The sequence below is a fragment of the Aphelocoma coerulescens genome, unplaced genomic scaffold (genome assembly GCF_041296385.1).
Source record: "Aphelocoma coerulescens isolate FSJ_1873_10779 unplaced genomic scaffold, UR_Acoe_1.0 HiC_scaffold_668, whole genome shotgun sequence".
In the NCBI taxonomy this organism is placed as follows: domain Eukaryota; kingdom Metazoa; phylum Chordata; class Aves; order Passeriformes; family Corvidae; genus Aphelocoma; species Aphelocoma coerulescens.
Window position 1 is genome coordinate 1 of NW_027184022.1, and position 19816 is coordinate 19816.

At 60.9% G+C, this 19816-nt stretch overlaps 2 protein-coding genes across 2 annotated transcripts; one reads left to right on the forward strand and one right to left on the reverse strand.

Moving 5' to 3' along the window:
- Nucleotides 1-224: 224 nt before the first annotated feature.
- On the reverse strand, nucleotides 225-13137 carry LOC138102281 (solute carrier family 2, facilitated glucose transporter member 4-like; the record flags this gene model as incomplete). Its single annotated transcript, XM_068999991.1, is given in 7 exon segments — nucleotides 225-384; nucleotides 1621-1736; nucleotides 1872-1996; nucleotides 8890-9050; nucleotides 11370-11483; nucleotides 11485-11514; nucleotides 12987-13137. Coding segments are annotated over 7 exon segments (745 nt in total), but the record flags the coding sequence as incomplete, so codon positions are not given.
- Nucleotides 13138-15399: 2262 nt separating this feature from the next.
- Nucleotides 15400-19319, forward strand: RNASEK (ribonuclease K). Its single transcript, XM_068999990.1, has 3 exons — nucleotides 15400-15669; nucleotides 17073-17152; nucleotides 19027-19319. The coding sequence occupies exons 1-3, from the start codon at nucleotides 15592-15594 to the stop codon at nucleotides 19163-19165; spliced, it is 297 nt and encodes a 98-aa protein (XP_068856091.1). The 5' UTR covers nucleotides 15400-15591; the 3' UTR covers nucleotides 19166-19319.
- Nucleotides 19320-19816: the final 497 nt, after the last annotated feature.

Below are 19816 nucleotides of genomic sequence, written 5' to 3' on the forward strand. Positions count from 1 at the left end.
AAGAAGAAGAAAGAGGAGGAAGAGGAGGAATAGAAGGAGAAACTAGAGGAGGAAGAAGAGGAGCGGAAGGAAGAAAAGAAGCAGAAGGAAGAGCAGAACAACGACGAGCAAGCCAAGAAGGAGGAGGAGGAGGAGGAGAAGGAGGAGGAGAAGGAGGAGGAAGAAGAGGAGCAGACACCCCCCTCCCCCCCCCTCCCCCGCGAGGCCGAAGGCTCCGCGCTCACCTCGCCGGGCTCGGCCGCGCTGGCCCCGGGCCAGCAGGAACCGGGGGCTCTCGGGGCACAGCGGCAGCAGCAGCAGCTGCAGCGCGGCCGGCAGCAGCCCCGCCCCGAACAGCGCCGGCCACAGCTGCGGCGAGCCCAGCAGCGCCCGCAAGCCCAGCACCTGCGGGCGACCCGCGACGGATGGCGATAAGCCCCGATATCCCGCGATAAGCCGCGATATCGCGCGATAAGCCCCGATGTCCCGCGATAAGCCCCGATATCGCGCGATAAGCCCCGATATCCCGCGATAAGCCCCGATGTCGCGCGATAAGCCCCGATGTCGCGCGATGCGGCGCGCTAGGCCGCCGGGAGGGGGCGCGAGGCCGCCGCCCAGTGGCGATTAGTCGCCCAAAGGGGCGGGGTTGCACCGCGGCCAAGGGAAATGTCGCGATAGGGGCCGGCCGGCCGCGATGTCGCGAGGGGGAAGGGGTCTGTCGTGATATGTGGCGGGCTCAGGACCACCGAATCCCACCCTGGCGAGTTCCAGCCCTCCTCCGAGCCAGCCGGGATCCCATCAGAAGCCCCAAAATTCACCCCAGAGCCCCCCAAATCCTGCCCTGAGCTCCACCATAAAGCCCCGCCCACCCCTGTAGGCCACGCCCTCTTTAGGCCACGCCCTCTTTAAGCCACGCCCTCTTTAGGCTACGCCCACGGCGACCCCTCCCACTCAAGCCCCACCCACCCCATGCAGGCCACGCCCCTTTAGGCCACGCCTACACCGACCCCCAGCCCCGCCCATCAAAGCCCCACCCACCCCTGAAGGCCACGCCCCTTTAGGCCACGCCCACACCGACCCCTCCAACTCAAAGCCCCGCCCATCCCTTTAGGCCACGCCCGTGCCGACCCCTCCCACTCAGGCCCCGCCCATCAAAGCCCCACCCACTCCTGAAGGCCACGCTCCCTTTAAGCCACGCCCACGCCGAACCCTCCCACTCAAGCCCCGCCCATCAAAGCCCCACCCACCCCTGCAGGCCATCCCTCCATTAGGCCCCGCCCATCAAAGCCCCACCCACCCCTGAAGGCCACGCCCCCTTAAGCCACGCCCACGCCGAACCCTCCCACTCAAGCCCCGCCCATCAAAGCCCCACCCACCCCTTTAGGCCACGCCCACACCGACCCCTCCCACTCAAAGCCCCGCCCATCAAAGCCCCACCCACCCCTTTAGGCCACGCCCACACCGACCCCTCCCGCTCAAGCCCCGCCCATCAAACCCCCCCACCCTCCCCTTCAAGCCACGCCCACCCTCACCCCCCAGGACCCCCCCCAAAACCCCCCCAAGCCCCACCCAGAGCCACCCCTCCCATGGCACAGCCACGCCCCCCACAAGCCACGCCCACCCCCTCCAAGCCACGCCCACCTGCGCCCCCAGGATGCCGAGGACGATCCCGAGCTGGTGCAGGGTCCCCAGCGCCCCCCGCAGCCGCAGCGGCGCCACTTCGCCCACGTAGAGCGGCACCAGCACCGACACCAGCCCTGCCCGGGGGGGATTGGGGGCGGGGTCAGCCTGGGCCACGCCCACAAACAGCCTGGCCACGCCCCCCCCAAAATTCCCGGCCACGCCCCCCCAAAATCCCGGCCACGCCCCCCGATGGGGGGAGGGGGCGGTACCTGAGTAGGCGCCGACGATGAAGCGGCCGAGGATGATGAGGGTGTAGGTGGGGCCCAGCTTGGCCCCGCCCATCAGGGCCCCGCCCACTACGGCCAGGCCGTTGGTGGCCAATAGGGCGCCTTTCCTGGGTGGGGGAGGGGGGGGGAAGGGAGGGGCGGGGCTACTGGGGGTGGCCACGCCCCTTTCGTTCCGGGAGCCACACCCGTTGGACACGCCGATGTGGTGGCCACGCCCACTCAAAGACTCGCCCGGTTAAGCCCCTCCCCCTCAAAGCCACGCCGTTAAGCCACGCCTAATTACGCCACGCCCCCTCAAAGCCACGCCCGGTTAAGCCCCTCCCCCTTAAAGCCACGCCGTTAAGCCACGCCTAATTACACCACGCCCACTCAAAGCCACGCCCTGTTAAGCCCCTCCCCTCAAAGCCACACCCTGTTAAACCACACCTGACTAAGCCCCTCCCCTCAAAGCCACGCCCTGTTAAGCCATGCCCAATTAAGCCCCGCCCCCTCACAGCCACGCCCTGTTAAACCATGCCCAGTAAAGCTCCTCCCCCTCAAAGCCACGCTGTTAAGCCACGCCTAATTACGCCACTCCCCTCAAAGCCACGCCCGGTTAAGCCCCTCCCCCTCAAAGCCACACCCTGTTAAGCCACGCCTATTACGCCACGCCCACTCAAAGTCACGCCCTGTTAAGCCCCTCCCCTCAAAGCCACGCCCTGTTAAACCACACCCGATTAAGCCCCACCCTTCAAAGCCACGCCCTGTTACACCATGCCCAATTATGCCCCTCCCCCTCAAAACCACGCCCTGCTAAACCACACCCAGTTAAGCCCCTCCCCCTCAAGGCCACACCTTGTTAAGCCACATCTGATTAAGCCCCGCCCCCTCAAAGCCACACCCGGTTAAGCCCCTCCCCCTCAAAGCCACGCCATTAAGCCACGCCTAATTACGCCACTCCCCTCAAAGCCACGCCCGGTTAAGCCCCTCCCCCTCAAAGCCACACCTTGTTAAGCCACGCCCAATTGAGCCACACTCTCTCAAAGCAACGCCCTCTTAAGCCAAGCCCGATTAACGCCCTTCCCCTCAGAGCCACGCACGATTAAGCCCCGCCCCTACAAAGCCACGCCCTGTTAAACCACACCCGATTAAGCCCCGCCCCCTCAAAGCCACGCCCTGTTAAGCCACACACGATTAAGCCCCACCCTTCAAAGCCACGCCCTGTTAAGCCCCTCCCCTCAAAGCCACGCCCTGTTAAGCCACACCTGATTAAGCCCCACCTCTCAAAGCCACGCCCTGTTAAGCCATGCCCAATTAAGCCCCGCCCCCTCACAGCCACTCTCTGTTAAACCATGCCCAGTTAAGCTCCTCCCCCTCAAAGCCACGCTGGTAAGCCACGCCTAATTACGCCACTCCCCTCAAAGCCACGCCCTGTTAAGCCCTCCCCCCTCAAAGCCAGACCCTGTTAAGCCACGCCTATTATGCCATGCCCACTCAAAGCCACGCCCTGTTAAGCCCCTCCCCTCAAAGCCACGCCCTGTTAAACCACACCCGATTAAGCCCCACCCTTCAAAGCCACGCCCTGTTACACCATGCCCAATTATGCCCCCCCCTCAAAACCACGCCCTGCTAAACCACACCCAGTTAAGCCCCTCCCCCTCAAAGCCACACCTTGTTAAGCCACACCTGATTAAGCCCCGCCCCCTCAAAGCCACACCCGGTTAAGCCCCTCCCCCTCAAAGCCACGCCATTAAGCCACGCCTAATTACGCCACTCCCCTCAAAGCCACGCCCTCTTAAGCCCTTCCCCCTCAAAGCCACGCCCTGTTAAACCACACGCAATTAAGCCCCACCGCTCAAAGCCACACCTTGTTAAGCCACACCTGAGTAAGCCCCACCCTTCAAAGCCACGCCCTGTTAGACCATGCCCAATTATGCCCCTCCCCCTCAAAGCCACGCCCGATTAAGCCCCTCCCCTCAAAGCCACGCCCTGTTAAACCACACCCGGTTAAGCCCCTCCCCCTCAAACTCATGCCCTCTTAAACCATGCCTAATTACGTCCCTCCCCTCAAAGCCACACCCGATTAAACCCCTCCCCCTCAAAGCCACGCCCTGTTAGGCCACGCCCAATTATGCTCCTCACCCTCAAAGCCACACCTTGTTAAGCCATGCCTAATTAAGCCCCGCACCCTCAAAGCCACGCCTGGTTAAGCCCCTCCCCCTCAAAGCCACGCCCCATTAACCCACACCCGATTAAGCCCAACCCCTTAAAGCCAGGCCCGATTAAACCCCTCCCCCTCAAAGCCACACCCTATTAAGCCCCTCTCCCTCAAAGCCACGCCCTGTTAAGCCATGCCCTGTTCGGCCCCTTCAAAGCCACGCCCAATTAAGCCCCTCCCCCTCAGAGCCACGGCTAATTAAACCCCTCCCCTCAAAGTCACGCCCTGTTAAACCACGCCTGATTAAGCCCCTCCCCCTCAAAGCCACGCCCTGTTAGTCCACACCCAATTAAGCCCCTCCCTCTCAAAGCCACACCCAATTAAGCCCCTCCCCCTCAAAGCCACACCCAATTAAGCCCCCTCAAAACCCTGCCCAATTAAGCCCCTCCCCCAAAGCCCCGCCCACCTAAGCCCCGCCCACCCCTCCTCCTTCCCCCCAAACCAACGCTCCCCTTAGGCCCCGCCCATTTTGGCCCCTCCCCAGGCCACACCCCCTCCCTTGCTCCTCCCCCTCTAGCCCCACCCCCATCGACCACACCCCTTTAAGCCCCGCCCACCCCCCAAATTCCTCCCCCATCCCTTTTCCCCCTCCCCCCATTTGGAGTCTCCCTTTTAAGCCCCGCCCCCCCGACCCCTCCCCTTTAAGCCCCGCCCCTCGAGGCCCCTTAAACCACGCCCCCTCTGCCACACCCCGTTAAACCCGGGGAGAAGTGAGGAAAACTGAGGGAAAAAGTGAGGAAAAATGAGGGGAAAAGTGGGAATTTGAGGGAAGAACGAGGGTTTGGGGGGAAAAAGGGGGATTTTGGGGGGAAAAGGGGGATTTTGGGGGAGAAAAGGGGGATTTTGGAAGGAAAAGGGGGGATTTGAGGGTGGTGATGGCGCTGCCGCTGTGGATGGGGAAACCCGGGGAAAAGTGAGGAAAACTGAGGGAAAAGTGAGGAAAAATGAGGGGAAAAGTGGGAATTTGAGGGAATAATGAGGATTTGGGGGGAAAAAAGGGGAAAAAATGGGGGATTTGGGGGGAAAAGGGGGATTTTGGAAGGAAAAGGGGGGATTTGAGGGTGCCAGATGGCGCTGCCGCTGTGGACGGGGAAACCCGGGGAAAATGAGGGAAAATGAGGGGAAAGTGAGGAAAAACGAGGGGGAAAGTGGGAATTTGAGGGAATAACGAGGGTTTGAGGGGATTTGGGGGAAGAAATGGGGGATTTTGTGGGGAAAAAAGGGGTTTTTGGAAGGAAAAGGGGGGATTTGAGAGTGCGGATGGCGCTGCTGCTGGGCATTGGGAATCCCGGGGAAAAGTGAGGAAAACTGAGGGGAAAAGTGAGGAAAAACGAGGGGAAAAGTGGGAATTTGAGGGAATAATGAGGATTTGAGGGGATTTGGGGGGAAAAAAGGGGGGATTTGTGGGGAAAAAAGAGGGATTTTGGAAGGAAAAGGGGGGATTTGAGGGTGCCGGTGGCACTGCCACTGTGGATGGGGAAACCCGGGGAAAAGCGAGGAAAACTGAGGGGAAAAGTGAGGAAAAGTGAGGAAAAATGAGGGAAAAGTGAGGAAAAATGAGGGGAAAGTGAGGAAAACTGAGGGGAAAAGTGAGGAAAAATGAGGGGAAAAGTGGGAATTTGAGGGAATAATGAGGGTTTGAGGGGATTTGGGGGAAGAAATGGGGGATTTGGGGGGGAAAAAAGGGGTTTTTGGAAGGAAAAGGGGGGATTTGAGGGTGGTGATGGCGCTGCTGCTGTGGATGGGGAAACCCAGGGAAAAGTGAGGAAAAATGAGGGGAAAAGTGAGGAAAACTGAGGGAAAAAGTGAGGAAAAATGAGGGGAAAGTGGGAATTTAAGGGAATAATGAGGATTTGAGGGGATTTGGGGGGAAAAAAGGGGGGATTTGTGGGGAAAAAAGAGGGATTTTGGAAGGAAAAGGGGGGATTTGAGGGTGCCGGTGGCGCTGCTGCTGGGCATTGGGAATCCCGGGGAAAAGTGAGGAAAACTGAGGGGAAAAGTGAGGAAAACTGAGGGAAAAAGTGAGGAAAAATGAGGGGAAAAGTGGGAATTTAAGGGAATAACGAGGTTTTGAGGGGATTTGGGGGAAGAAATGGGGGATTTTGTGGGGAAAAAAGGGGGTTTTGGAAGGAAAAGGGGGGATTTGAGAGTGCGGATGGCGCTGCTGCTGGGCATTGGGAATCCCGGGGAAAAGTGAGGAAAACTGAGGGGAAAAGTGAGGAAAACTGAGGGAAAAAGTGAGGAAAAATGAGGGGAAAAGTGGGAATTTAAGGGAATAACGAGGTTTTGAGGGGATTTGGGGGAAGAAATGGGGGATTTTGTGGGGAAAAAAGGGGGTTTTGGAAGGAAAAGGGGGGATTTGAGGGTGGTGATGGCGCTGCCGCTGTGGATGGGGAAAAGTGAGGAAAACTGAGGGGAAAAGTGAGGAAAAATGAGGGGAAAAGTGGGAATTTGAGGGAATAACGAGTGTTTGAGGGGATTTGGGGGAAGAAATGGGGGATTTGTGGGGAAAAAAGGGGGTTTTGGAAGGAAAAGGGGGGATTTGAGGGTGGTGATGGCGCTGCCGCTGTGGATGGGGAAAAGTGAGGAAAACTGAGGGGAAAAGTGAGGAAAAATGAGGGGAAAAGTGGGAATTTGAGGGAATAACGAGTGTTTGAGGGGATTTGGGGGAAGAAATGGGGGATTTGTGGGGAAAAAAGGGGGATTTTGGAAGGAAAAGGGGGGATTTGAGGGTGCCAATGGCGCTGCCGCTGTGGATGGGGAAACCCGGGGAAAAGTGAGGAAAACTGAGGGGAAAGTGAGGAAAACTGAGGAGAAAGTGAGGAAAAATGAGGGGAAAAGTGGGAATCTGAGGGAATAATGAGGATTTGAGGGGATTTGGGGGGAAAAAATGGGGGATTTGTGGGGAAAAAGGGGGATTTTGGAAAGAAAAGGGGGGATTTGAGGGTGGTGATGACGCTGCCGCTGTGGATGGGGAAACCCGGGGAAAAGTGAGGAAAACTGAGGGGAAAAGTGAGGAAAAATGAGGGGAAAAGTGGGAATTTGAGGGAATAATGAGGATTTGGGGGGGAAAAAGGGGAAAAAATGGGGGATTTGGGGGGAAAAGGGAGATTTTGGAAGGAAAAGGGGGGATTTGAGGGTGCCGGTGGCACTGCTGCTGTGGATGGGGAAACCCGGGGAAAAGTGAGGAAAACTGAGGGGAAAAGTGAGGAAAAACGAGGGGAAAAGTGGGAATTTGAGGGAATAAGGAGGGTTTGGGGGGATTTGGGGGGAAAAAAGGGGGGATTTGTGGGGAAAAAGGGGGATTTTGGAAGGAAAAGGGGGGATTTGAGGGTGCCGGTGGCACTGCCGCTGTGGATGGGGAAACCCGGGGAAAAGCGAGGAAAACTGAGGGGAAAAGTGAGGAAAACTGAGGGGAAAAGTGAGGAAAAATGAGGGAAAAGTGAGGAAAAATGAGGGGAAAGTGAGGAAAACTGAGGGGAAAAGTGAGGAAAAATGAGGGGAAAAGTGGGAATTTGAGGGAATAACGAGGGTTTGAGGGGATTTGGGGGAAGAAATGGGGGATTTTGGAGGGAAAAAAGGGGTTTTTGGAAGGAAAAGGGGGGATTTGAGGGTGGTGATGGCGCTGCTGCTGTGGATGGGGAAACCAGGGGAAAAGTGAGGAAAAATGAGGGGAAAAGTGGGAATTTGAGGGAATAATGAGGATTTGAGGGGATTTGGGGGGAAAAAAGGGGGGATTTGTGGGGAAAAAAGAGGGATTTTGGAAGGAAAAGGGGGGATTTGAGGGTGCCGGTGGCACTGCCGCTGTGGATGGGGAAACCCGGGGAAAAGCGAGGAAAACTGAGGGGAAAAGTGAGGAAAAATGAGGGGAAAAGTGGGAATTTGAGGGAATAATGAGGATTTGGGGGGGAAAAAGGGGAAAAAATGGGGGATTTGGGGGGAAAAGGGAGATTTTGGAAGGAAAAGGGGGGATTTGAGGGTGCCGGTGGCACTGCTGCTGTGGATGGGGAAACCCGGGGAAAAGTGAGGAAAACTGAGGGGAAAAGTGAGGAAAAACGAGGGGAAAAGTGGGAATTTGAGGGAATAAGGAGGGTTTGGGGGGATTTGGGGGGAAAAAAGGGGGGATTTGTGGGGAAAAAGGGGGATTTTGGAAGGAAAAGGGGGGATTTGAGGGTGCCGGTGGCACTGCCGCTGTGGATGGGGAAACCCGGGGAAAAGCGAGGAAAACTGAGGGGAAAAGTGAGGAAAACTGAGGGGAAAAGTGAGGAAAAATGAGGGAAAAGTGAGGAAAAATGAGGGGAAAGTGAGGAAAACTGAGGGGAAAAGTGAGGAAAAATGAGGGGAAAAGTGGGAATTTGAGGGAATAACGAGGGTTTGAGGGGATTTGGGGGAAGAAATGGGGGATTTTGGAGGGAAAAAAGGGGTTTTTGGAAGGAAAAGGGGGGATTTGAGGGTGGTGATGGCGCTGCTGCTGTGGATGGGGAAACCAGGGGAAAAGTGAGGAAAAATGAGGGGAAAAGTGGGAATTTGAGGGAATAATGAGGATTTGAGGGGATTTGGGGGGAAAAAAGGGGGGATTTGTGGGGAAAAAAGAGGGATTTTGGAAGGAAAAGGGGGGATTTGAGGGTGCCGGTGGCACTGCCGCTGCGGATGGGGAAACCCGGGGAAAAGCGAGGAAAACTGAGGGGAAAAGTGAGGAAAAACGAGGGGAAAAGTGGGAATTCGAGGGAATAAGGAGGGTTTGGGGGAGGATTTGGCGGGAAAAACGCAAGCCCCGCCCCCTTTAAGCCCCGCCCCCTTTACCTGCCCAGCCGGTCCGCCAGGGCCCCCCCCGCCAGGGCCGTGCCCATCCCCCCCACCGAGAAGATGGCGACCGACAGCGCCCAGAGCAGGGAGATGGTCTGGGGGGGCGGGGGGGACCCCCAGCGCCGCGCCCACGTCGCGTTGTACTCCCCTTCCAGGACCTGGGGGGAGAGAGGGGGCACCCATGGGTGGGGGAGAGGGGGGCCGCACCCCATCCCCCAAGCCCTTCCTGAGGGGTCGTTAGGGGAGAGGGGCACCCGATTTTGGGGAGGGGGCACCCACCCGTGGAGAGGGGCACGCGATTTTGGGGAGGGGGCACCCACCCGTGGAGAGGGGAACCCGATTTTGGGGAGGGGGCACCCACCCGTGGAGAGGGGCACGCGATTTTGGGGAGGGGGCACCCACCCAGGGACCCACTCGTGGAGAGGGGGGCCCGATTTTGGGGAGGGGGCACCCAGCCAAGGACCCAGTTGTGGATGGGGCACCCAGTTTTGGGGAGGGGGCACCCACTCGTGGAGAGGGGCGCCTGATTTTGGGGAGGGGGCACCCAGCCAGAGACCCAGTTGTGGATGGGGGCACCCAATTTTGGGGAGGGGGCACCCACTCGTGGAGAGGGGTACCCAATTTTGGGGAGGGGGCACCCAGCCAAGGACCCAGTTATGGATGGGGGCACCCAATTTTGGGGAGGGGGCACCCACTCGTGGAGAGGGGCGCCTGATTTTGGGGAGGGGGCACCCACCCAGGGACCCAGTTGTGGATGGGGGCACCCAATTTTGGGGAGGGGGCACCCACCCGGGGAGAGGGGGGGCCCCATTTTGGGGAGGGGGCACCCACTCGTGGAGAGGGGAACCCAATTTTGGGGAGGGGGCACCCAGCCAAGGACCCAGTTATGGATGGGGCACCCAGTTTTGGGGAGGGGGCACCCATAGGTGTGGGGCACCCACCCAGGGACCCACTCGTGGAGAGGGGCACCCAATTTTGGGGAGGGGGCACCCAGCCAAGGACCCAGTTATGGATGGGGGCACCCAATTTTGGGGAGGGGGCACCCACTCGTGGAGAGGGGCGCCTGATTTTGGGGAGGGGGCACCCAGCCAGAGACCCAGTTGTGGATGGGGCACCCAATTTTGGGGAGGGGGCACCCATTGGCTCTGGGGGCTCCCCCCTCATTTTGGGGGCTCCCTCGGGGTCTGGGGGGGTTCCCCGGTGATCTGAGGGGTCCCCCCGGAGGTTTTGGGGTCCCTCCCAAAGGTTTTGGGGTCCCCTTGGAGATTTTGGGTTCCCCCTGGAAGTTTTGGGGTCCCTCCCGGAGATTTTAGGGTCCCTTGGAGATTTTGGGGTCCCTCCCGGAGCTTTTGGGGTCCCCCTGGAAGTTTTGGGCTTCCTCCCGGAGATTTTGGTGTCCCCCCGGAGATTCTGGGGTGCCCCCGGAGATTTTGGGGTCCTTCCCGAGGATTTTGGGTTCCCTCCGGAGATTTTGGGTTCCCCTTGGAGATTTTGGGGTCCCTCCCAAAGGTTTTGGGGTCCACCCGGAGATTTTGGGGTCCCCTCGGTGATTTTGGGTTCCCCTTGGAGATTCTGGGGTCCCCCTGGAAGTTTTGGGCTCCCCCCGGAGATTTTGGGGTCCCCTTGGAAATTTTGGGTTCCCCTTGGAGATTCTGGGTTCCCCCGGAGATTTTGGGGTCCCTCCCAAAGGTTTTGGGTTCCCCCCGGAGATTTTGGGGTCCCCCCGGAGATTTTGGGGTCCCCTTGGAGATTCTGGGGTCCCCCTGGAAGTTTTGGGGTCCTTCCCGAGGATTTTGGGTTCCCTCCAGAGATTTTGGGGTCCCTCCCGAGGTTTTGGGTTCCCCCCGGAGATTCTGGGTTCCCCTTGGAGGTTTTGGGGTCCCTCCCGGAGATTTTAGGATCCCTCCGGAGATTTTGAGTTCCCCTTGGAGATTCTGGGGTCCCCCTGGAAGTTTTGGGGTCCCTCCCGGAGGTTTCGGGGTTCCTCCAGAGATTTTGGGGTCCCTCCCGAGGTTTTGGGTTCCCCCCGGAGATTCTGGGTTCCCCTTGGAGGTTTTGGGGTCCCTCCAGAGATTTTGGGGTCCCTCACGACGTTTTGGGGTCTCCCCGCAGATTTTGGGGTCCCTCCCGGAGGTTTGGGGTCCACCCAGAGATTTTAGGATCCCTCCTGGAGATTTTGGTGTCCCCCCGGAGATTTTGGGGTCCCCCCGGAAATTTTGGGTTCCCCTTGGAGGTTTTGGGGTTCCCCCGGAGATTTTGGGGTCCCTCCCAAAGGTTTTGGGTTCCCCTTGGAGATTTTGGGGTCCCCCCGGAGATTTTGGGGTCCCTCCCGGAGGTTTGGGGTCCACCCAGATATTTTAGGATCCCTCCTGGAGATTTTGGGTTCCCCCCGGAAGTTTTGGGTTCCCTTGGAGATTCTGAGTTCCCCCCGGAGATTTTGGGGTCCCTCCCGCAGGTTTTGGGGTCCCCCCCGGTACCTTTTGGGGCGCGTTGATGACGCCGATGTTGAAGCCGAAGCCCAACGAGCTCAGCGTGGCCGCGAACACGGTCAGGGCCAGCGCGGGGGTCAGCGCGGGGGGGGGGCGGCCCCCCCGAGGCCGAAGGGGGACCCCCCTCATCCTCCTGGGGGGGGGCACGGGGGGGTCAGGGTGGGGGGGGGACCCCCAAAATTCGTGGGGGAGGGGGGAAAATTGGGGGGGGACCCCTCCTTAAATTCCCGGGTGGGGGAAAATGGGGGGGTTGGGGGGGGGTCAGGAGGGGATTTGGGGGGGTCCCCGATCCTCCTGGGGGGTTTTGGGGGGGTTTGGGGGTCCCCGCATCCTCCTGGGGGGGCAGGGGGGGGGTCAGGGTGGGGGGGGACCCCCAAAATTCGTGGGGGAGGGGGGGAAAAATTGGGGGGGACCCCCCCTCAAATTTCGGAGGGGAAATGGGGGGGTCGGGGGGGGTCGGGAGAGGATTTGGGGGGGTCCCCTGATCCTCCTGGGGGGGTCAGGAGGGATTTTGGGGGGGTTGGGGGGGTCCCCTCATCCTCCTGGGGGGTCAGGGTGGGGGGGACCCCCAAAATTCGTGGGGGAGGGGGAAAATATTGGGGGGGACCCCTCCTCAAATTCCCGGGTGGGGGGAAAAATGGGGGGGGGGTGGGGGGGTCAGGAGGGGATTTGGGGGGGTTTGGGGGGGTCCCCGCATCCTCCTGGGGGGGACCCCCAAAATTCTTGGGGAGGGGGGAAAAATTGGGGGGGACCCCTCCTGACATTTTGGAGGGGAAATGGGAGGGTTGGGGGGGGTCAGGAGGGAATTTGGGGGGGGTCCCAGATCCTCCTGGGGGGTTTTGGGGGGGTTTGGGGGGGTCCCCGCATCCTCCTGGGGGGGTCAGGGTGGGGGGGGACCCCCAAAATTCGTGGGGGAGGGGGGAAAAATTGGGGGGAACCCCCCCTCAAATTTCGGAGGGGAAATGGGGGGGGGTCGTGGGGGGGGGCTCAGGAGGGGATTTGGGGGGGATCAGGGTGGGGGGGGGGACCCCCAAAATTCGCGGAGAGGGGGGGAAAATGGGGGGGTCGTGGGGGGGGGGGGTCAGGAGGGGATTTGGGGACCCCCCCCCTGATCCTCCTGAGGGTGGGGGGGGGGGGAGGGGTCAGAATTTTGGGGTTCCCCCCCCCCCTCCCCCTCAATCCCGCGGGGTGGGGGAGGGGAAAAGTGAGGAGGGGGCGTGGCCAAAGCTCCACCCCTCCCCCACCCCGCGAGACCCTCGAGACCCCTGGGGAGGGGGGGGAGGGGGGGGGAGGGGAGGGGGAAGGGGGGGGATGGGGGAGGAGTGGGGGAGGGGCTTCTATCGGCAGCGCTATCGCGATAGAAGCCCCTCCCCCACCCCCCCGTCGCGATGTGGGAGAAAATTCCCCTTATTTGGGAAAGTCCTGGAAAAACGGGGGGGGGGGGGGGGAGGGGGAGGGAATTCCCGGTGGGAATTTTGGGGGGGGGGGGAGGGGTCCTCAACTCCCCCCCCCCCGCCCCTCCCCCACCCCCTCTGCCCCCCCCCTCCCCCCCCCCCTCAAGACCCCCTCCCCAAAATCGCCCCTCCCCCCCCCCCCCCCCGGTACCTCCTCCTCCTCCTGGATCTGCTGGAACCCCCTGGGCATGGGGGCGAGGGGGGGGGGGGTAATTAATTAATTAGTTAATTAGTTAGTTCGTTAATTAGTTAATTAGTTAATTAGTTAATTAAAGGGGGGGGATTAATTAATCGGGGCCCCCCCGCGGGGGTTCCCGGAGGGGGGGGAGGGAGGGGTGGTTGTGGGGTTAATGAGGGGTTAATTCGAGGTTAATTAGGGGCTAATTGAGGGTCGGGGCGGGGTGTGGGGGGGGGGGGAGTTAATGAAGGGGGGTTAATTAGGGGTGGCGGGGTTAATTAGGGGCGAGTTGGGGGTCGGATAGTTAATTCGGAGTTAATTAGAGATTAATGAGGGTCGGGGGCTTAATTAGGGGCGACTTGGGGGTCGGATGGTTAATTCGGGGTTAATTAGGGGTCGGGGGGTTAATTAAGGGCGAGCTGGGGGTCGGATAGTTAATTAGGGATTAATTAGGGGCAAGCTGGGGGTCGGATGGTTAATTCGGGGTTAATTAGGGATTAATTAAGGGTCGGGGGTTATTAATTAAGGGCGAATTGGGGGTCGCGTAGTTAATTCGGGGTTAATCAGGGGTCGGGGGGTTAATTAAGGGCGACTTGGGGGTCGGATGGTTAATTAGGGGTCGGGGGGCTTAATTAGGGGCGAGCTGGGGGTCGGATAGTTAATTAGGAGTCGGGGGGGTTAATTAAGGGCGAATTGGGGGTCGGATGGTTAATTCGGGATTAATTAGGGGTCGGGGGGTTAATTAAGGGCGAATTGGGGGTCGGATAGTTAATTCGGGGTTAATTAGAAATTAATTAGGGGTGGCGGGGTTAATTAGGGGCGAATTGGGGGTCGGATAGTTAATTAGGGATTAATTAGGGGTCGGGGGGTTAATTAAGGGCGAGCTGGGGGTCGGATAGTTAATAAGGGGTTAATTAGGGGTTAATTAGGGGCGACTTGGGGGTCGGATGGTTAATTAGGGGTCGGGGGGGTTAATTAAGGGCGAATTGGGGGTCGGATAGTTAATTCGGGGTTAATTAGGGGTTAATTAGGGGCGAATTGGTGGTCGGATGGTTAATTAAGAGTTAATTAGGGGTTAATTAGGGGCGAATTGGGGGTGGGATGGTTAATTAGGAGTTAATTAGGAGTTAATTAGGAGTTAATTAGGGGTCAGTCAGGGATGTCCGGAGGGGTCAGTTGGGGGTCAGTTCTTAAGGGGGGGGGGGGGTGTCCGGACGGGGGGGGGGGGGAGGGGGGAGGGGGGGGTCGGTCTCGAGTTGGGGGTGGGGGGGGGAGGGGAGGGGAGGGGTCAGCAGGGGGGGGGGTGTGGGGGAGGGGCGGCTGAAGGGCGCCCCCCCGCGGCCGGGCGGGATCGGCGGAGGCTCCGGAGGCGGCGGCGGCTCCGGGGGGTCCCGGGGGTCTGCGGAGGCTCCGGGGGGTCCCGGGGGGAGGGGCTTTGATGGTGGCCACGCCCCCCCTCAGCCCCACCCCCCCACCCCACCCCCTTGACCACGCCCCCCCCTTTCTGTAGCCACGCCCCTCCCCCCCCACCCCCACCCCCGGTGTTTTTGGGTGGGGGATGGGAGGGGGGGGGGGGCGGTGTTTGGGTGGTCCCCCAGTGGGGGGGAGGGGCGCAGACAGCCCCTCCCCCACCCCCACCACCCCCACCCCGACCCCCCCTCACGGCCTCGGTTGACCTCGCCCCTCCCCCCCCCCCCCACCCCCGCTTCGATTTCGGGGAGTTTTGCCCTAAAAGAGCGGTGTGACGTCACCGCCCCTCCCCCCCCCACGCACGGCGGGGTGGGGGGGGGGAGGGGAGGTTGGGGGGGGGGAGGGGGGGGATCCCCGCCTGTCCCCAAAGGTGGGGGGAGGGGCGAGGCGCGTGCCGGGGCTATTTTTAGCTCCCCCCCGAAATGTCACCTCAATGTGACCCTCGGAGGGAGGGGGGAGGGGGGGGAGGGGGAATTTAAAGGGCCAGAGCCCCAATTTGGAAATCCCAACCTTTTTTTTTTTTTTTTTTTTTTTTTGGGGGGGGTGGGGGAGGTGGGGGGGGGGGGCGACACACTCTGGGGACACCCCGGGGTGAGTCGGTGCCACGCGTGACGTCACGCGTGACGTCAGAGCAGGGAGAGGGGGGGAAGAACCGGTTGAGACAAGGACCGGCGGGGACCGGCGGGGACCGGCGGGGACACCCAAGGGACACCCAAGGGACACTCAGGGGACACTCAGGGGACACTCAGGGGACACCCACGGGACACGCGTGGGCCTTGTGGGCGTGGCCAACAGCGAGGCCACGCCCCTTATCCCCCTTCCAACCAATCAGCGCCGCGCTTTTCCCCCCCCACTCCACCCACCCCCCCCCCCCGCGGGCAGCAATGGAACCGCCCAAGGGGGGGCGTGGCCACGCGCGGAGTGGGCGTGGCCTCAGTCTGCTGCGCCGGCTCGGCCCCGCAGCAGCAGCTCCGGGGGGGCTCCGCTCTTCGCTTGAACCTTCCCCCCCACCCAAAAAAAAAAAAAAAAAAAAGCCCTAAAAACCTCCGAAACTGCCCCAAAAAAACCTTTCAAGGAGCGTCCCCCCGAGGCTCTGCCGCTTCCCGCCATGGTGTCGCTGCTGTGCTGCGGGCCCAAGATGGCGGCCTGTGGGCTCGTCCTCAGCGCTTGGGGCGTCGTGATGCTGGTGAGGGGCTGAGGGGGCGAGGGGGGCCTGAGGGGGTTCTGAGGGGATGGGAGGGGTTTGGGGGTCTCTGGGGGTCGTAGGAGAGGGTTGGGAGAGATTTTGGAGGGTCCTTGAAGGATTTAGAGGGGTTTTGTGTGGGGGGGGTCCCTGTGGGGCTGGCAGGGGGTTTGGGGGGGTGGTCGTGAGGGGCTGGAGGGCCCTGAGGGGTTTGGGGGGTCCTGGAGGGTCCTCGAAGGGATTGGGGGGGTCCTGAGGGGCTGAGGGGGGATGGAAATGGGAAAGGTCCTGGAAGGGCTCTGTGGGTCTGAGAAGGGATTTTGGGGGGGCGTCTGGGGGTCTTGGAGGGGTCCTGGGGGAGGTTTTGGGGGGTCCCTGTGGGGCTGACAGGGGGTTTGGGGGGTGGTCGTGAGGGGCTGGAGGGCCCTGAGGGGTTTGGGGGGTCCTGGAGGGTCCTTGAAGGGATTGGGGGGGTCCTGAGGGGCTGAGGGGGGGTGTGGAAATGGGAAAGGTCCTGGAAGGGCTCTGTGGGTCTGAGAAGGGATTTTGGGAGGGGTCCTGGGGGAGGTTTTGGGGGGTCCCTGTGGGGCTGATGGGGGGTTTGGGGAGGGGGTGTCATGAGGGGCTGGAGGGTCCTGGGGAGCTCCTTGGGGGTGATGGGAAAGGTCCTGGAAGGGCTCTGGGGGTCTGAGAAGGGATTTTGGGGGGGGGTCTGGGGGTCTTGGAGGGGTCCTGGGGGACGTTTTGGGGGGTCCCTGTGGGGCTGACAGGGGGTTTGGGGGGTGGTCGTGAGGGGCTGGAGGGCCCTGAGGGGTTTGGGGGGTCCTGGAGGGTCCTTGAAGGGATTGGGGGGGTCCTGAGGGGCTGAGGGGGGATAGAAGTGGGAAAGGTCCTGGAAGGGCTCTGTGGGTCTGAGAAGGGATTTTGGGAGGGGTCCTGGGGGAGGTTTTGGGGGGTCCCTGTGGGGCTGATGGGGGGTTTGGGGAGGGGGTGTCATGAGGGGCTGGAGGGTCCTGGGGAGCTCCTTGGGGGTGATGGGAAAGGTCCTGGAAGGGCTCTGTGGGTCTGAGAAGGGATTTTGGGGGGAGGGGGCTTTGGGGGGGCATCTGGGGGTCTCTCAGTGGGCCCGGGAAATATTTGGGGGGTGACCGGGGGTCCCTGTGAGGTTTTGGGGAGGGGTCTTGACGGCCTCAGAGCATTTCGGGGGTTCCCAAACCCCTCCCCCGCTCCCCCAACTTCCCCCTCAGCTGCCCCTGAGTCACCCCAAACCCCTCCCCCACCCCTCAAAGCGGCTTTTGGGGGGGAGGTGGGGGATGGGGCAGCTCGGGGTGGGGGTCACCTCACCCTAAACCCCTTGGGGACCCCTCCCCACCCCCCCCAAAAAACCCTCGGGACCCCTCCCCCAGGTGCTTTTGGGCATCTTCTTCAACGTCCACTCGGCCGTGCTCATCGAGGACGTGCCCTTCACCGAGGAGGATTTCACCGAGTGAGCCCGGCAACGGGGGGGTTTGGGGGATTTTGGGGGTCCCTCGAGGGGATTTGAGGGGGTTTGGGGGATTTTGGGGGTCCCTCGAGGGGATTTGAGGGGGATTTGGGGTCTTTTGGGGTCCCTAGGGGAGATTTGAGGGGGTTTGGGGGGGATTTGGGGGGGTCCTGGGGGCCTCTGAGGGGGATTTGGGGGGGATTTGGGGTCTTTTGGGGTCCCTAGGGGAGACTTGAGGGGGTTCGGGAGGGTCCTGGGGGCCTCGGAGGGGGATTTGGGGTGGATTTGGGGGTCCCTAGGGGAGATTTGAGGGGGTTTGGGGGGGATTTGGGGGGGTCCTGGGGGCCTCTGAGGGGGATTTGGGGTATTTTGGGGTCCCTACAGGAGATTTGAGGGGGTTTGGGGGATTTTGGGGGTCCCTCGAGGGGATTTGGGGGGGATTTGGGGTCTTTTGGGGTCCCTAGAGGAGATTTGAGGGGATTTGGGGGGGTCCTGGGGGCCTCTGACGGGGATTTGGGGGGGATTTGGGGTCCCTAGGGGAGATTTGAGGAGGTTTGGGGGGGATTTGGGGTCTTTTGGGGTCCCTAGAGGAGATTTGAGGGGGTTTGGGCGGGTCCTGGGGGGCTCTGAGGGGGATTTGGGATCTTTTGGGGTCTCTTTGGGGAGTTTTGAGGTCCCTACGGGAGATTTGGGGGGTCCCGCGCATCCTTCAGGGGGATTTTGGGGTGGAATTGGGGGGATTTGGGGCTCTCTGGGGGGAGTTTTGGGCTCTCTTTGGGGAGTTTTGGGGGTCCTGGGGGTTCTCTGAGGGGGATTTGGGATCTTTTGGGGTCTCTTTGGGATCTTTTGGGGTCTCTAGGGGAGGTTTGAGAGGATTGGAGGAATCTTGAAGGTCCCTCGAGGGGATTTTGGGGCGATTTGGGGGATTTTAGGGTTCCTCTGGAGACATTTGAGGTCCCTCTGGGAGCTTTGGGAGGGTTTGGGGGGTCCCGGGCATCCCTCAGGGGAATTTTGGGGTGGATTTGGGATCTTTTGGGGTCTCTTTGGGGAGTTTTGAGGTCCCTACAGGAGATTTGGGGGGTCCCGCGCATCCTTCAGGGGGATTTTGGGGTGGAATTGGGGGGATTTGGGGCTCTCTGTGGGGAGTTTTGGGCTCTCTTTGAGGATTTTGGGGGTCCTGGGGGTTCTCTGAGGGGGATTTGGGATCTTTTGGGGTCTCTTTGGGGTCTTTTGGGGTCTCTTTGGGGTCTTTTGGGGTCTCTAGGGGAGGTTTGAGAGGATTGGAGGAATCTTGAAGGTCCCTCGAGGGGATTTTGGGGCGATTTGGGGGATTTTAGGGTTCCTCTGGAGACATTTGAGGTCCCTCCGGGAGCTTTGGGAGGGTCTGGGGGGTCCCGGGCATCCCTCAGGGGAATTTTGGGGTGGATTTGGGGTCTTTTGGGGTCTCTTTGGGGAGTTTTGGGGTCCCTACGGGAGGTTTTGGGGGGTCCTGGGCATCCCTCAGGGGGATTTTGGGGTGGAATTGGGGGGATTTGGGGCTCTCTGGGGGGAGTTTTGGGCTCTCTTTGAGGATTTTGGGGGTCCTGGGGGTTCTCTGAGGGGGATTTGGGATCTTTTGGGGTCTCTTTGAGGCTTTTTGGGGTCTCAACGAGAAGGTTTGGGGTTCATTTTGAGAGCATTTGGGGCCATCCCCAGCTGACATTTAACAGAATTTCACATCCTCCCAACAAACTTCCACCTCAACCCCTCCCCAAACCTCCCTAAAACCCCCCCAAACCCCCCCAAAACCTCTCCACGACCCTCAAACCCCCCAAATTTCCCTCAAAAATCCCCTTTTTTTCCCATTTTTTTCCCTTTTTTTCCCCTCTCTCCCACAGCGGCCCCGACCGCATTTACGGCCTGTACGAGCAGGTCAGCTACAACTGCTTCATCGCCGCCGGCCTCTACGCCCTCCTGGGCGGCTTCTCCCTCTGCCAGACCCGCCTCAACAAGCGCAAGGAGTACATGGTGCGCTGAGAGACCCCAAAAAACCCCATTTTTCACCCCAAAAAAAACCCCCAAACCCCCCGCCCCCCGCTGTACCCATTCCACTCGGAGGACCAATTTTCTCGCGACCGCAACCCCGCGGAGCGCTCGGAGAAGTTCGGAGAATAAAGAGAGTTCTTATCTACCCACGCCGAGGGTGGTTTTTTTGGGGCGGCGCGTGGGAAAAGCGGCGTTTTGGGGTGAAAAAAGGGGATTTTGGGGGGTTGGTTGGAGGTTGAGGAGCAACGAGACGGAGGCGCGGAGCGGCCGGAGTGGGCGGGGCTTGGGAGGAGCGAGCCAATGGGAGAGGGCGGGGGGGAAAGGGGCGGGGCTTGGTGAGGGAGGTGGGACCAGCGAGACGCGCGGGGCAGAGCGTCCCCCTCCCCCCCGCCGCCACCATCGAGGAGCCGGAGCGGCGGCGGCGGCGGCCGGAGGGGCCGGGGAGGGCGGCTATGACGTCAGCGTCTACTAAAGTGAGGGATTTTGGGGCATTTTGGGCGGTTTTGGGGGATTTTGGGGGGGGGGGTTTGAGGAATGGGGGGGGGGTTTGGAATCGGCAGGGAGGCACTTCCGGTGCGGTGCCACTTCCGGTCTGGGCGAGGGTCGGTGCGCCCGGGAGGAGGGGTCGGGGTGGGAGTGGGG

What these genes read in the sequence shown, in the direction of transcription:
- RNASEK (XM_068999990.1), top strand. Translation starts at nt 15,592, where the DNA reads ATGGTGTCGCTGCTGTGCTGCGGGCCCAAGATGGCGGCCTGTGGGCTC. An exon ending in CTTGGGGCGTCGTGATGCTG is followed by an intron (nt 15,670 to 17,072) that starts GTGAGGGGCTGA and finishes CCCCTCCCCCAG; the next exon opens with GTGCTTTTGGGCATCTTCTT. An exon ending in ACCGAGGAGGATTTCACCGA is followed by an intron (nt 17,153 to 19,026) that starts GTGAGCCCGGCA and finishes TCTCTCCCACAG; the next exon opens with CGGCCCCGACCGCATTTACG.